Source organism: Tursiops truncatus, chromosome 13, assembly GCF_011762595.2.
Source record: "Tursiops truncatus isolate mTurTru1 chromosome 13, mTurTru1.mat.Y, whole genome shotgun sequence".
NCBI classification, from domain to species: Eukaryota; Metazoa; Chordata; class Mammalia; order Artiodactyla; family Delphinidae; genus Tursiops; species Tursiops truncatus.
In genome coordinates, this window is record NC_047046.1 from 69,423,010 (window position 1) to 69,438,493 (window position 15,484).

A 15,484-nucleotide genomic window follows, 5' to 3' on the forward strand; every position below is an offset into this window, starting at 1 on the left:
ACAAAGTATCAATACTTATGAAAGAACTGAGAAATGATGTAAAACAGTAGGACGCAGTGGTGAATAGTGTGGGACAAATTAAGTGCTGATAGGTGTTCTGAACCCTCCTGGCCCTTTATTCAGTTTTAGTCCAAGTGTAGGAACAGAGGTTCATACCCTCAAGAGAAATGACAACGCATGTGTTTAAATTTCAGCTATCAAGGTTGTCCTTTGCCAAGCTAGGTTTGTTCTTCCTCACATGTTCTAGAGAGGGAGAAACAAAGCCCACTAATTCATATCAGACTTTATTGTAAAAAATCATACCATGGTAACATGATTTCCAGTGCCCACATACCTTTTTCACATATTCGGTTTCTTCAATAATGTGAGCTGATGTGGACTCATACGAGGCAGAATTATCTTCTATCTTCCCCTTCAGGGGAACTGTCGTGGTCACTGTTACTGCTGTCATTGTGAAGCCCAGCCCAAATCAGTTGGACAAAACTAACCTCCTTGACGTTATAATTATGTGGTTTGTAAACTGAAAGGAGTTCTGTATTAGCACTGTAATCAAATATAGTAAAAAATATTATAAATTATGGAAATCTGTATATATCCAAAATTCAGGAATTAACTTAATATTAAAACGACACCAGTTGAAACAGTCATTGATTAGAAACTTAAAAATTAAACTGAGAATGAAAAATGGGAAAATTTTCTTTTCATTCAGTATCAATTAGACTATAAAACCTCAAGAGTAGAGACTATGCCTTATTCATATTCATAAGTGCTTAATAAATGTCTGTGGGGCTAATAATATAACAAAATCATATATATATATATAAAACTTATATACATGTATGTATATCACTTTATACTTTACAGAGACCTCTAATGTACTGCATTTCATTTAACTCTCAGTAGCCTGTAAAGGCCATTTACTCAAGAACTATTTGTAATAGTAAAAGATTTGGAAAAGCCCAAATGCCCACAAAAAGAGGACTGACTGAATGAACTACCTACGTCTATAGAGTTTTCTCTAGGATATATTTATTCAGTGAAAAAGCATGGTGCAGAAAAGGATACATATAATTTCTCTAAGAAGAGAGAGTAGGATAGAAGGGGAAAATCTGTAATTTACAGTTTTGACACTGAAAAATGTAATTATTTTACCTAATTATAAAATAAAACTAAGTTAAAAAGAAAAAATAAAATCCTCAAAAATAAAAAACTAATAAAACAAATGAATATATCTGCATACAAACTTGGTGGCATATCCTCATGAATTACTTGAAGTGACTTTAAAACATGCACCAGGGACTATTTTTCCCAGATGTGATATGTCCTAAGAACAAAAAGAATCCCCAAACAATCTTAAACCGTATTCACTAATAATACTGTAGTGGAAATATTGGTATTGCTATTTTGAAACTATTATATGTGTGTGCAAACATTCACGTGACTCACTCACATAAATGCATGATGTAGAATAAAGTCAAGAAGTCATGGTCTTAATGTCTTAAGAACCAAGATTTTTAGCATAAGAGAAGAAGAAATCCAAATCAGAACCAAAAATGTTACGTAAAAACCTTACAATCCAAACTGGAACCATGAGTAGAAAATAATGATTTATTTTCCTTTAAAAATGTATATTCCAAGTCTATCCACTGAAAATTTAGAAACAGAAGCAATTAACACTCCCAGTGCCCAGACTATGGTCTCAGTACACTATTTTCTACTAAAATGCAACCAGGGCTTCTTGAGTGATTTAGATCTGGAGCAAGAAGTATATAAGGTGAGCCTGAGATATCTTGTCATACCAGAAAGCAAAATAGTAACCAAATACTACTTGAATAAGACACAAAAACCAACCTGAAGAGGAATGACTGTGATGGATTAAAACATATCAAAACTTTTTTAATTCCTGAAATTATGTTGACAAGAGAAAAACCGCCACCAACAACAACAATCCTCAAACTCAATGGAGACGGGCCACAATTATACTAAAAATTAGCCCAGAAAAAGGGGTGAGGGGGACACCAACAAGCATTGGTCTTGCCTTTATGATATGAATTTACCATGTATTTCTTGGTAACCAAACAGTTGATTAGGAAAATTTTGCTACAGAATTTCTGCTAATAAACCCAAAAGGACTGAAAGAATTAGAAAACCTACATTTTGCAACCCTTTGTGAAGTAATGGATCTAAGCCACAGTCATCAACCAGCTCTAAAAACATCAGGTGAGAGCTTGATGAAGAATGCATCAACTCGAGGGACCCCACTAATCAACCTTAACAGAAAACTAAAAAAGAGACAACCAGACGCTATGCTCTCTAGATGTGGTACAAGCACAAGTAGAAAGCATCACCTATGAAGTATGCAGCCCCTCTATCTACTGACGGTAAACATCTGAGAAAGAGGAAACTGTTCAATGACTCTACAAAGGTGAAGGTTGCAAACAGCCAAATCCAGATTATGTAAAATTTTACAGGGCAAATAATTATTCTTTCCACAAATTAATTATAGGAAGAAAGATGGGGAGAAGAGAAGAGAAGTTGCCAGAAATTATGAGACTTAAGAAACATATGACCAAATGCAATATATGAATTTTCTTTGGCTCCTGATTCAAATAAACCAGCTATATAAAGACATTTTTGAAACAAGTAGGGGAATTTTACCACTGACTGGATAATAGATGATGTTAAAGAATTATTGCAATTTTGCAAAGCATTACTTGTAATTATTGTAATTTTAGGTGTGATAGTGGAATTGATATTCCTTAGAAAGATCTTCTCTGTTGGTTATACATACTGAAATATTTGCAGGTGAGATAATATTACATTTGAAATGTTAAAGAGAGTATTTTACTCTAGTATTTAAAGAGAGGAAAAAATGGGGTGAGGTAAAAATGAAAGAAGTTTGATAAAATGCACGGAATTGTAGAAGCTGGGTGAGGGCACATGGGATCCCTACAGTGCTCTACTATTTTGTTTCTCTTTGAAATTTTCATAATAAATAGTAAAGGACTAAAAAAATAAGATAAAATAAAAGTCCTGTAAGGTAGGATTATTAATCTCATTTTACTGATAAGGAAGCCAAGAATCTAGTAGGTGCTATTCATTTACCCAAGATCACAGTAAAACTAACAGAGCTGAAACTCAAACCTTTGTCTTTTGGACACCAAGATCAAAAGTGTTTCTATCACATTAAGGTCAGATTCCCTAGTGGGAAAAAAATTAAAATTTAGCAATGACCTATGCTGTTAAAACACACAAAGAATTTTCATATTTGCTAGCATCACTTTGAAACTAAATAGCTTCTGGGGATGACTCAAAGTCCTGCATTTATCCTTTAATCTTCAATGAAATTGACAGAGTATGCCAAGAATTTTCCATTTTATGTTAAATCCTCTTAGACAGCCACCGTGGCTTCTATTTGTTTCAGGGGAACTTGATTTGGCCGTAGCAGCTCTGCATGTCTGTTTTTTGCAGGATGTGAGCGGAACTACTTCTGTTACTTGTTCCTCTGAAGTCTCTTCCGGGATTAAGTTCTTAGTCCAAAACAACATTTAAATGCTGGAAGTAAAAGAAATGCCCACAGAGACAAGAAATGATGTGTTTGGAAATGAGAGAGGGGTGGTCAGGCTGGAGTGGTGGTCATCAAACCACGGCGGGGAGCCCAGTCTGGCTTCCAGCCTGTTAGGACAGCTTATGAATGGTTCTTACATCTTTTAATGGTTCAAAAAAAAAAAAAAAATCAAAAGAAGAATAACATTTCAGGACACATGAAAATTATATGAAGTTCAAATTTAGTGTTCACAGATGAAGTTTTACTCTAAAATAACCATGGCCGTGCACTTACGTATTGTTTATGCTGCTTTTGCACTGTAACGGCTCAGTTGAGTAGATTCAACACAGAAAATACATGGCAAACAATGTCTAAAATATTTTCTATCTAACAGGTCCTTTACAGAAAAAGTTTGCCCTCCCCTGAGGTAGAGTATGGCAGCAGGTGGGAGCAAAAGCAGGGGGAAAATAGAGGCAAGCAAAGCAATTGACTTGGTCTGCGTTGTTTTCTTGTTCGTCAATCCAATCGCCCTTGATCTATAGTCGCATTTGTTTGATTCACCGTCTCTTTTCTTTTTAGTGTGTTATATAATTGTGTACATTACCGAATGATAAGGGGCATTTCATCACAGGAAATAATCACTCTTTAGAATGGATCCCACTGCATTCTCAGTCTTTCATAATTTGAAAATTGCATCAGGCCTCACATTATACATCCTAAAATATATTCTCTTATGTGACTTTTATTCTTAATATCAAAAAATTCTGCTCCACAAATGAACCTATTTATGGAACAGAAATAGACTCACAGACATAGAAAACAAACTTATGGTTAGGGGATAGTGGTAAGAGTAGGGGGAGATAAATTAGGAGTTTGGGATTAACATATACACACTACTGTATATAAAATAGATAAACAACAAGGACCTACTGTATAGCCCAGGGGGGAACTACACTCAACATCTTGCAATAACCTATATCTTGCAAGGAACTACACTCAATATCTTGCAATAACCTTTTCTTTTCAGAAAAGAATCTGAAACAGAATATCTATATCTATATGTATTACTGAATCACTTTTCTGTACACTTGAAACTAACACAACATTGTAAATTAACAATACTTCAATTAAAAAAAAAATTCTGCTCCTTAACCAATGATATTTCTCAAAACATCCTCCCTCCTCCCCTCACTGGTTGGGCCAACTTAAACAAGTTACATAAAACCTGAGCCCCGACTTACATATCTGTAAAATAGGGGTGATAACACCTAGAGTTGTAAAAAATGAAGAGTTTTTTAAATCCCTGGTTGCAGAAGGCACTCAATGGACAGTAACTCTTAAAATTCTTGCTCCGATTATTTCATATTATGAATAACCACAGAAAATAAGCAGTCTGTAACAGAGAGGGTAGATCATGCCTATCTGGTTGCAAAGTTTATATGCAACTCTATTTATAGGAAATCAAATCCCATTTCTCTTTTGGTTCAGGAAACTTTCACGATCACAGTCCTTCATTTGTATAAAGAAACCAAAGGGGAACTTAAGCCAGGAAAGTCCAAATTGCCATATGGCGTTACCGTCCGGGGGAAAATCTATCTTAACATTTATTTCTGCCAGAAGTAGTTTAAGCAGATAAAATTTTCAAAATAAAACACAATCAGTTAATTAAAGTGAGAAAAGAATTTTATTTGTTTTATGCTAGAGTGGATTGAAGACAGCTTACAAGTGGCATCAAGCCAAGAGGTATTATTTCCTAGATCAGGCCTTTTCAAACAGGGCTCCCCAGGGAAGGGGAGGCACTGCCCAGACAGGGCTTTGCCGTCTGGACTTGAACCAAAGCAGCTCTGCTTTGTTCTGTCACACACTGAATTTTTCCACGAGAGTTTCTGTGAACAAAGAATGTTCTACAGCTAAAAGGTCTGGAGGCAGACTGCCTGGTTTCATGGCCTGACTCTGCCAATCAGTAGCTGTGTGACCTTAAGCAATTCCTTAACTTCTCTGTGCCTCAGTTTCTTTATCGGTAAAATTCAGATAATATTATTATTAATAATAATAATATAAATAATAAACATGTGGTTGTGAGTTAACATTTGTCAAGCACTTATAATAGTGCTTAGCACATAATAAATGATTAGTACATGTTTGTCAAATAAGTAAATAAAACATAAAGCCATTATCCACAATTACTGCTGACAAGCAGTCTGACTGGTAGAAAAAAGTCCGGTAATACTTTAAACAGTCTGCAGAGCGAGCTGGGCTGTAAAGGAAAATCCATTTGGGGGTATTTTAAGACTAGCAAATCCATAGTATTGATTCTTTCTTGATAATGCGTCAATAATTTGTCAACATCCCCAGCTGATTATACTAACATCCAATGAATAGTTTACCATTTACAAAGCAATTCATACACATTATTGTGAATTATTATCCATGTGGTAAACCAGCACAGCACTGGGCACCCAGGATTATGTAACCAAACCTACTTTTCTGATTAATGACCTAAGCATGGCTCAACCATTATACAATAAACACAAAGAAGGCACCTGTTGTGGGTTGAATTTTGTCCCCCCTTCCATTCACATGTTGAAGCCCTAACCCCCAGTACCTCAGAATGTGACCTTATATAGAAACAGGGTTGTTGCAGACGTAATTAGTTAAGATGAGGTTACACTGGAGTATGGGGGACCCTTATCCAATATGACTGATGTCTTTATAAATAGGGAAAATTTGCACACAAGGAAAACTCCATGTAAAGTTGAAGGCAGAGATCAAGGTGATGATTCTACACACCAAGGAATGCCAGAAATTTCCAGGAAACCACCAGAAGGTGAAGGAGAGCCTGGAACAAATTCTTCCTTACAGTTTTCAGAAGGAACCAACCCTACCGACACCTTGATCTTGAACTTTCAGCCTCCTGAACTTTGAGACAAGAAAGTACTACGTTTAAGCCATTCAGTTTGTGGTACTTATAGTCTAGAGATTTTAACAAAGGAGTTCCCTTCCTTTACTTAACCCTTGATTCATTCATTCATGTATTAAACATTTATTGAATACAGCTGTGTTAGGAGCTGTGGCTATAGAAATGAGTCAGAGACCCCACTTTCACGGGACTTTCAGTACAGGGGGGAAACAGACATGAAACAAAACAATAAATATATAGGGAACATAATCAGAGGTGGTGTCATGAAGAAAAGCGGAGGCAGGGTAACAGAATAAAAAGCGGCGCTGTTTTGGATGGGTGCTGAGAGAAGGTCGATCTGAAGAGGTGGCATTTAAGCAAAAGACGTGAATGAAGGAGGTGAAGCCGTGTGGCCATCTGGGAGAAGAGGATTCCAGGCAAAGGGCAGAGCAAGAGCTGAGGCTGGAACTTGCTTGAAGTCATATTCTAAGAACAAGGTAGGCAGTGTGGCCTACCTTTTTTTTTTTTTTCTTTTAATGGGCAGGAATTTTTCTTTTAATAGACCGAACTTGTTAAGACTTTCAATTTACCTAAGGAGTTTTCTCCTTGGCCACTTAAAATAGGTCTAGCCCTGGCTGGTAAGGCTCCCTCAGGGTTGAAGGAAAGACAGGGACAGCAAAGTCTGGGATGCTGTCAGGTGCCACAGGGCACATGCAACTGAGTCCAGGTCCATGGAAGGAGTAGCGAAGGGCAGCTGACCACAGGGCAGCTGACCACAGGGCAGCATTCTCAACTCACTTCTGTGGGTACTGATTGAAAAGCACCGTGGTGGACGCCTGGCTTGAATCTCCCTCCCAGGTATGTAGGGTCACCATCTGCAGGAGTCTTTTCAGGAAAGATCCCTTACTTCTCCTTCACTCCCTGGGGCTGGAGCACAGGAACAACTCCTAGACTCAGCCAACTGAGCGCTCCCTCCTGGAAAGGCCAGCAAAGGATTGTCCCTTGGGCTTGATAAGCTGGAGGCAGTGAAAATCCCATCATTATTCTGGGCAGGAAGGAGTCTGGCACAGAGAGTGCGTTGTGTCCAGCAGCAGGGACACCAGCGTGGTATCTAGTGACCAGTGGCAATGCCAGAAGAAGTCTATCCCCCTCTTGTTACAGGCTGATCTTTGCTGAGGTACTGGGACTGGATTCTCCCATTTCCATACCTAGTTTTCCCATCGATTCTGGAAGATGAATTTACTTCCAGTAAATTCCTTTCCTACTTAGGTTAGCCAGAGTCAGTGACTCTGCTTAGTGACCGAGAGCCCTGTTTTCGCACAGTTTCTGAGTTTTCACCTCCTCAGTTCTGAGCTAACAATATTGACAATTGTCTCATCATTCTTGGCCACTATGATAGAGAGCTTTGATATTAGAAACTGAAAGAGTAATTTACAATAAAAGTGCTACAAGGGTAATTAGGTTATGTGATGGAGGAGAAAAGCTAATATATCTCCAGACACTTGAATAGACTGGTCATGTACTGAATGCTGAATAGCACACCTGTTCTGCAGCGACATTACACGGCACAATGGTGACATCCAGTGTCAGCTGGCTAAATCTCAGGTGACTGTGCAGTTTACCTGAAAATGATGTACAGTATATCAAAAGACATGCATGTTAACACGGAGCCCAAGTAACTGCAATGCTGTTTGCAAGAAATAATCTAAGATTTTTAAAGTAGAATTAATTTTTATTCATTTCTAAATGCTACTCATTTGTATATACAAATATATTTATATCATAGCCAGTGCTATAGCAAGCTCTTAGATATGAAATGAAAGCTATTTAGTTTGGGGGGAAAAAAGGATTGAAATCCTAGTACAAACACAATGTAAAATATATACTATTGACAAAGCACTGTGCCATTTACCAAAAATTATTTTCCATATATTGTCAGAATTAATCATCCCAACACACTGTGCTATAATTATTACCTATATATCTATATCTGTCTATATGTATAATATAGACATAGGTATAAGGCAACCAAGTCACAGAAAAGTGACATGTTTTTCAAGATCATAAGTTAATCTTATCACCTGAACCCAGATAGACTGACCCCCCAAATCCAAGTGTCTTTGTAATGAGAAAATCTATCTTCATAGTTCACTGGTATAATTTGAAACTTTGAAAAACAGCTGAAGGTTTCGCCCAATGACCAGTATAGCAGCTCAACTGCAGAGTGGTGCAAATCACATGAATCCCTTCCCATTTGGGGAAGAGCGAGGGGACCGGGATCCGATGACAGCCCACCTCATGCAGGCTGGGGTATGCTGCCTTTAATAATCCTCATGAACACCTGAGGCGGTTAAGTGTTATTGTCCCCATTTTACAGATGAGAGAATGAGCTCCCCAAGGTCAAGCAAAGACAGCTCGTTAATGATGGTCATGGACCCCAACCCACAGGGCTTGGGCTCTTTCCAAATTTCCACTTTGTCTCCTGCTGCATTCTGCATGGACTTCCAAGCCTAGTTTCTTGGGTCCAAGCTCATTTAGTAACGGGGGTTTTCCAAAGTAAGTGACTAAGTAACAGTCAAGTGACTCCTGCCATGAGCCCCCAGGTGCGTCCTTCAGGAGCCTAAGCAGATGTTGTCGCAATAGATTTATTCCACAAACAGAGGCAGTGTGACTCCATGGCTTAAAGATGAGGGCTTCGGACTCGGTACTGCCCACAAGACTATTTTACTTCCCCACTAGCTGAGCAGCCTTGGAAAAGTTTTTTTTTTCAATTCCTTTATCACCATTTATTGAAATTATTAATTTTTACATATTGAATTAAATTTTTTCTTTATCAAAAATCAACTGTTTTTTTGGGTAAATTTCTGGATTCTCTTCTAATCTATTTTGGTATATGTCTGTTCTTTTTTTTCATCTTTTTTTATATTTAATGTTTATTTTATATTGGAGTATAGTTGATTTCCAATGTTGTGTTAGTTTCAGATGTACAGCAAAGTGATTCAGTTATGCATATAGATCTATCCTTTTTCAGATTCTTTTCCCATACAGGTTCTGACAGAGTATTGAGTAGCATTCCTTGTGCTGTACAGTAGGTCCTTGTTGATTATCTATTTTATATATAGTAGTGTGTATCTGTTAATCCCAAACTCCTCCTTGGAAAAGTTTTTAAACTCCCTTAGGCTTTAGTTTCCTCAACTGAAAAATCCAAATGAAAATGTTAACTTCCTCATAGAGTTATATGACAACTAAATGGGATACAGCATCAAAAGTGCTTATGGCGTATCTGACCATAATACACATTCAGAGAATATTAAGTAATTATCTTTATGTTCACAACTTATTGTAGACATTTACTTACAGGGCATCCTGGGAGATTGGGATTGACATATATACACTATTGATACTATGTATAAAATAGATAACTAATGAGAACCTACTGTATAGCACAGGGAACTCTACTCAATGCTCTGTGATGACCTAAATGAGAACGAAACCCAAAAAAGAGGGGATACATGTATATGTATAGCTGATTCACTTTGCTGTACAGTAGAAAGTAACACAATATTGTAAAGCAACTATACTCCAATAAAAAAAATTAAAAATTAAAAAAAAAATAAAATAAAATTGAAGGCAGACCTCTCAAAGAAACAATGAGGTCAGGAGATAGTGACATTACATGTGCTGAAGGGAAAAAAATGTCAACTAAGAATTTTATATCCAACAAAATTATCTATCAAAAATAAAGGCAAGGGCTTCCCTGGTGGCGCAGTGGTTGAAAGTCCGCCTGCAGATGCAGGGGACACGAGCTCGTGCCCCGGTCTGGGAAGATCCCACATGCCGCGGAGCGGCTGGGTCCGTGAGCCATGGCCGCTGAGCCTGCGCATCCGGAGCCTGTGCTCCGCAACGGGAGAGGCCACAACAGTGAGAGGCCCGCGTACCGCAAAAAAAATAAAAAATAAAAAAATAAAATAAAATAAAGGCAAAATAAATTCTCACATTTAAAAAAAAAAAAAGAGTTAAACGTCTTCTAAGTCCAACCTAGAATATGAAATGACCGATGCTTCCTGCCACTGGCACAGGATTTACGATTTACTACTTTCATGGAGTATCACAGAAAGATCACAGTTATGACATTTGGTAAATATCAGCAATCCATATCAGGAATATATTTTTCATAAATAGAAATACAAGTTTGGCTCCTATCAGTTATTTTCAAATTATGCTACCATGGAAGCTGGACCAAAATATCTGTCTTACCCCTTCAATGTGATTGCAGAAATGCCCATCACCTGGTAAGCAAAATGTGGCATAGCCATCCAATGGGATGAACATTAGTTAGCAATAAAAAGGAACCACTAGTGACACATGCCACAACCTGAATGCACCTTGGAAACATTATTCTAGGTGAAAGAAGTCAGCTGTTAAACACCGTATATTGTATGATTTCATTGTATGAAGTGTCCAGAAAAGTCAAATCTAAAGAAACAGAAAGTAGATGAGTGCTTGCCTGGGGCTGGGGGTGAGAATGGTGAGTGACTGAAAACAGGTCCTTGAGATTTGGGAAGGATGGGGATGATGAAAATATTCTAAAATTGGATTGTGATAATGGTTGTACAATTCCGTAAATTTACTAAAAATCACTGAATTGGACACCTGGATGTATTTTATGGTATGTAAATTATACCTCCAATAGAGCTGTTTTTAAAAATAGCAAAATGAAAAAAAAAAAAAAGTAAGCATGCCTTACATAAAGTCACTCTTTTCCTCTGAGGTTAAAAAATAATTATAGTCATGTTTTTCTAATTTACAGGAAAAAAATAACTTGATGGATAGGATTTTCTCGATTTGAATTTTTCACCCCCTAAATGATTGCATCTGCTACTACAAGTTTAGTTTTCATTGAATTTGCATGAAATTGATATTTAGCTATTTCAGGTTTAAGATCTCAATATTTCATAATATTAAACCCAGAACACAGGATCCCTAAATTCTTTCCCAACCTAAGCAGAAGAGAAAACTGACTTGAATAACATATAAGTTCCTTTACAATTTTTTAATCTATTTCAATCAGTGTAAAAGAGTCTGTGATTTGAAACTAATCTAGTTTCTAGTTTCGGTCACTGTCAAAAAGTAATGGATGGTGATTGCTGTGATTCCTAATCTATGGCCTCGGGGTGTCCCGGAGGAGTCCAAAGTTGTGTAAATTCCACGAGGACAGGAATGTGTCTTATTTACACAAAGCTGTATCCCCCTGTGTCTCCTAGAAAGAACGTAGTGCCCTACACAATAAATATTCGTTCAGTGAATATATGACTAGGCCCGAAAATCCACAGATGTACCAAATATTTTCTAAAACCGAGTACACACACACACCCGTGCTTTTGGTTTTCAAATTCAGTGGGTGGCTGTTTTCACACTTAGTGAAATGTAAATTTACTTAAACATGCTATTAAATTGATAGTAACGTGTTGCCATTTTGAAATGCTTTTCTATGGATAAATGGTCTTTTAATTTTGATGTAAATGCCTCGCCGAGTCAAAGCCACTACTTTAAATGACATTCCCTTCAGAAACCTTCAGTTGTTCCCTTTTACAGCCATTATTCTAAACAAATAAATGTACACCTCACTTTTCAGTTTTGGCCAAATCTAGCTTAGATCTTCCGGCTTTGTCCAGATTTGGGGATTACAACTCAAGCCCACTGTCCAGCACATTATAAATCAATACGCTAACAAATAACATGTCTGTCATTAATTCTCAGAATCAGAAAGGTGAATAATACAACTGAAATAGTGTCTGTCTTTATTTCAAAAATCTCTTTTTAGTTAGTGCAGGTTTAGTTACTACATTTAGTTAGCAAATCACAAAGGTAAAAACCTTGGGAAGTTTGCCTAGGTCACAGGAAGTGTAAGCCATTTTCATTCTTTCTGTAAGTGGTTGAGAAGCCTCTGCTTAGGTGCACATTCCTGTGTCAGGGCCCTTCACTCTCAAATTATCAGTGTAGGGCGAGAGCGAGGGGGGAGAGCCCAGCAGGAAGAAACAACAGCACCGATTGTGTGTGCTAGGGTACCTGAAACTCCAGCTCAGATCATATTTCTGAAAAGCCAGACTTCCGCAGAACTGAATATTCAATAGCATTAGGTTAAAAAGACATTATCTTTTCCCAATTGCAAATGAGAAGTAATTCCCTTTTGGACACTTCATCTAGTCTATATATACCAAGAAGTAAAAAAGGTTTTGATTCTTAAATCAAACAACTATAGTGAAAATGGTAAACAGACACAGCTTCAGCTACATTTGGAGCTAACGGCTTCTTCTGCTCATATATATATATATATATATACACACACACACACACACATATATATGTATATATATGTGTGTATATATATATGTATATATAAATTTATTTTCCCTTTCGAAGAAGGTTGAAAAGTTACAGCCATGTCATCATCCAGTTTTGCACTGTCCTGTACTGTTCTTTCCGTAAGATGACACTGCCCCTTTGCAAAATTGCCTGGGGCTGAGTAACTTTCAGCTCTAAAATCCCATGACAGTAGAAAACTGTCAGCCAATAGGCTGTTCTCTTTTCGCTACACCTACAGCTACAGAAGCCAGCACGAATGAATGAAGGGTAAGACAACCACCTTCACTCGTTCATTTGTTTATGCTCTTAAAAATTTCGGGCACAGTAAGCCGTCAAAGTTGCCACGCAGGGGTTCACAGGTGACAGCAAGTTCTCCAGAGGGCTTTCTCCACCGCCTGTGAATCGCGGGGACCCCTGACCAAGGGACTGCGTAACACCAATCTAAATAAATAATCAGGTGTGCACAGGGCTATGGAGGGGGTAAGCTTTCTCGGGGAAGGCAACTCTGTTCCTGGAGGAGCACAAACTTCTCGCCCAGGGAATCCGAGCCCAGAAAAGAGGTTTACAGGGAGAATATGCTCCTTACCAAGGATCCGTTTTCAGGAAAATGCCCTTGGTACACTGGGCGGCGCTGGGGGGGGCGGGCAGCTCCAAGGGCACCTGGACACCCACTCACCTGGGGGGCGGGAGGGTTGACCTGCCCGCAGATCGCAGGGGCTCGCCTACCTTGGAGGGCGCTCAGCGAGCGCAGGGTCCAGGCGCTGCTCTTCCGCTCTGCTTGGACCTCGGGCCGGGTCGGCCAGGCCGGGCTTGGTGGCTCCGCCCCGCAGGGCGCGCCCAGGGCAGAGTCCGGCGCCCCAGCGGCTCCGGAGAGGAGCCTGGGCCCCCGCGGCGCCCGGACGCGCACGCCCGGCCCCGGGCTGCCTTCTCTGCATCCCAACACCCGAGTTCCCAGCACTGCACACCCCTCAGTAACTGAGTTATGTAAAGGGGAATAGTTGCTGCTGCTTTTTCAAAAAGGTTCTGTTTGCACTCCAGGTTCATAAATGTTTGCTTTTGTTGTTGATAATAAGCCTTTTTATTTTGGAGTAATTTTAGATTTCCAAAAACTTGCAGAGATAGTACAGAGTTGCTTAAACCCGCTCTGCCGGTGTCCCCTAATATTCACATCTTACATCACCATGGTACAGTTGTCAAAAATAAGAAATGAACACTGATCCGTTACTATTGCCTAAACTAGACTTCGCGTAGATTTCACTAGTTTTCCTCTAAGATCTTTCTGTTCCAGGATCACGTTCAGGACCCAACGCTCCATTTAGTGTTATGTCTCTTTAATCTCCTCTTGTCTGTGACAGTTTCTTGGTCTTCCCTTGTTTTTCTTAACTTTGAGTGTTTTGAAAAATTCTGCTAAGCTATTTTGTGGATATCTATCATTTGGTTTTTTCTGATGTTTTCCTCATGATTAGGCTGTGGTTATGGGTTTGGGGGAGGAAGACCACACAGGTAAAATGTCCTTCTCGTTATCACATCCTCTCAGGGGCTACACGATAGCAACAGGACTTGTTACTGGTGATGTTGACCTAAATCGCTTAAAGTAGTGTCTGCCCAGCAGTTGCTATTTCTCTTTCCATACTTTTTTCTTTGGATGAGTGTCACCAAATTCAGCCCACACTCCAGAGAGGAGGGTTGGGGAAATGCAACTCCACCTCCTGGAGCGGGGAGTATCTACTTTATTGTTTGGAATTATTCTGTAAGGTAGATGTGTTCCTTCCCTCTTAAATATTTATCTATTCAATCATTTATTTATAGCAGTGTGGACTCATACGTATTTAGTTTATAATTTGAGCTATAATTCAATACTACATTATTTATTTTGTTGCTCAAATTTTTACAGCTTTGGCTGGAACTCTTTCAGGTTGGCTCCTGTATCCCTTTGAAAGTTCATAAACTTTTAGACCTGAGGAGACAAGAAAACTCACTAATGATTTGCTCTACCCCCTCCCATGTAACAGATTTGGAGAACTGCAGCCCAAATCCCCCCCAATCCGAGGGTTTTTCAGTGTCTTCCTGGGAACCCTACAATTACTGATTCCCACTTCAGTAATAGGAAGTAAAAAAAAATTCTTTTTCCCCAACAGATAAACTTGTGCGTCGGGACCCAATTAGGGAAGTGAAAGTTGATAGTTCTTAGGTAAGTTTTGGTTAACTAATCCTTGTGGTTCTATTAAATAGATATATGTGTATGTAGAGATAAATCATGTTCCAAAGATAGTCATGGATGTTTATTACTACTTTAAACATCAAAGGAATCCAGCTGTTGAGGATCCTTTGTTATGTTGCTTTGGCTGACTCATGTTTGCATTTGCAAGTTGGTCCCATAAACATCACATTTCCTCCTTCTGAGCTTGCCTCTGGCTCAGCATTTGAGGCTGTCCTGCTTTTTGAGAGCCTCTCACCTCTCTTCCTGTCCTTAACTCTCCTTGGAGAACAAAATCTACTCCATTGGTCCAAGTTTTGCCTGCTAAACACAGGATGGATGGCCCAGTGCCTGGCATCACAGAGCTAAGTGATTTTCTGTCTTTCATGTATTTTTGACAAAGTTACTAGAAACAATAATTGTTAAGGGAAAATATTTTGTATTGAAGGCCCACTATATCCCAGAAGAAATTGAC

At 38.7% G+C, this 15,484-nt stretch overlaps 1 protein-coding gene across 7 annotated transcripts in view; it reads right to left on the bottom strand.

Moving 5' to 3' along the window:
- The window catches only part of CCDC68 (coiled-coil domain containing 68), a 46,831-nt gene extending 33,137 nt beyond the window's left edge, over positions 1-13,694 (bottom strand). For 3 of the 7 annotated variants that reach the window (XM_073790748.1, XM_073790750.1, XM_019937087.2), the window contains exons 1-2: positions 13,539-13,694; positions 335-543 (exon numbers count right to left, since the gene is read on the bottom strand). In XM_073790748.1, the coding sequence (XP_073646849.1) occupies positions 335-451 (117 nt within the window). In that variant the 5' untranslated portion in view covers positions 452-543; positions 13,539-13,694. Of the gene's footprint in view, positions 1-334; positions 544-7,988; positions 8,069-13,488 lie in introns of all 7 variants that reach the window. The other 4 variants (XM_073790745.1, XM_073790746.1, XM_004310504.4 and 1 more) reach the window with 4 other exon arrangements.
- Positions 13,695-15,484: the final 1,790 nt, after the last annotated feature.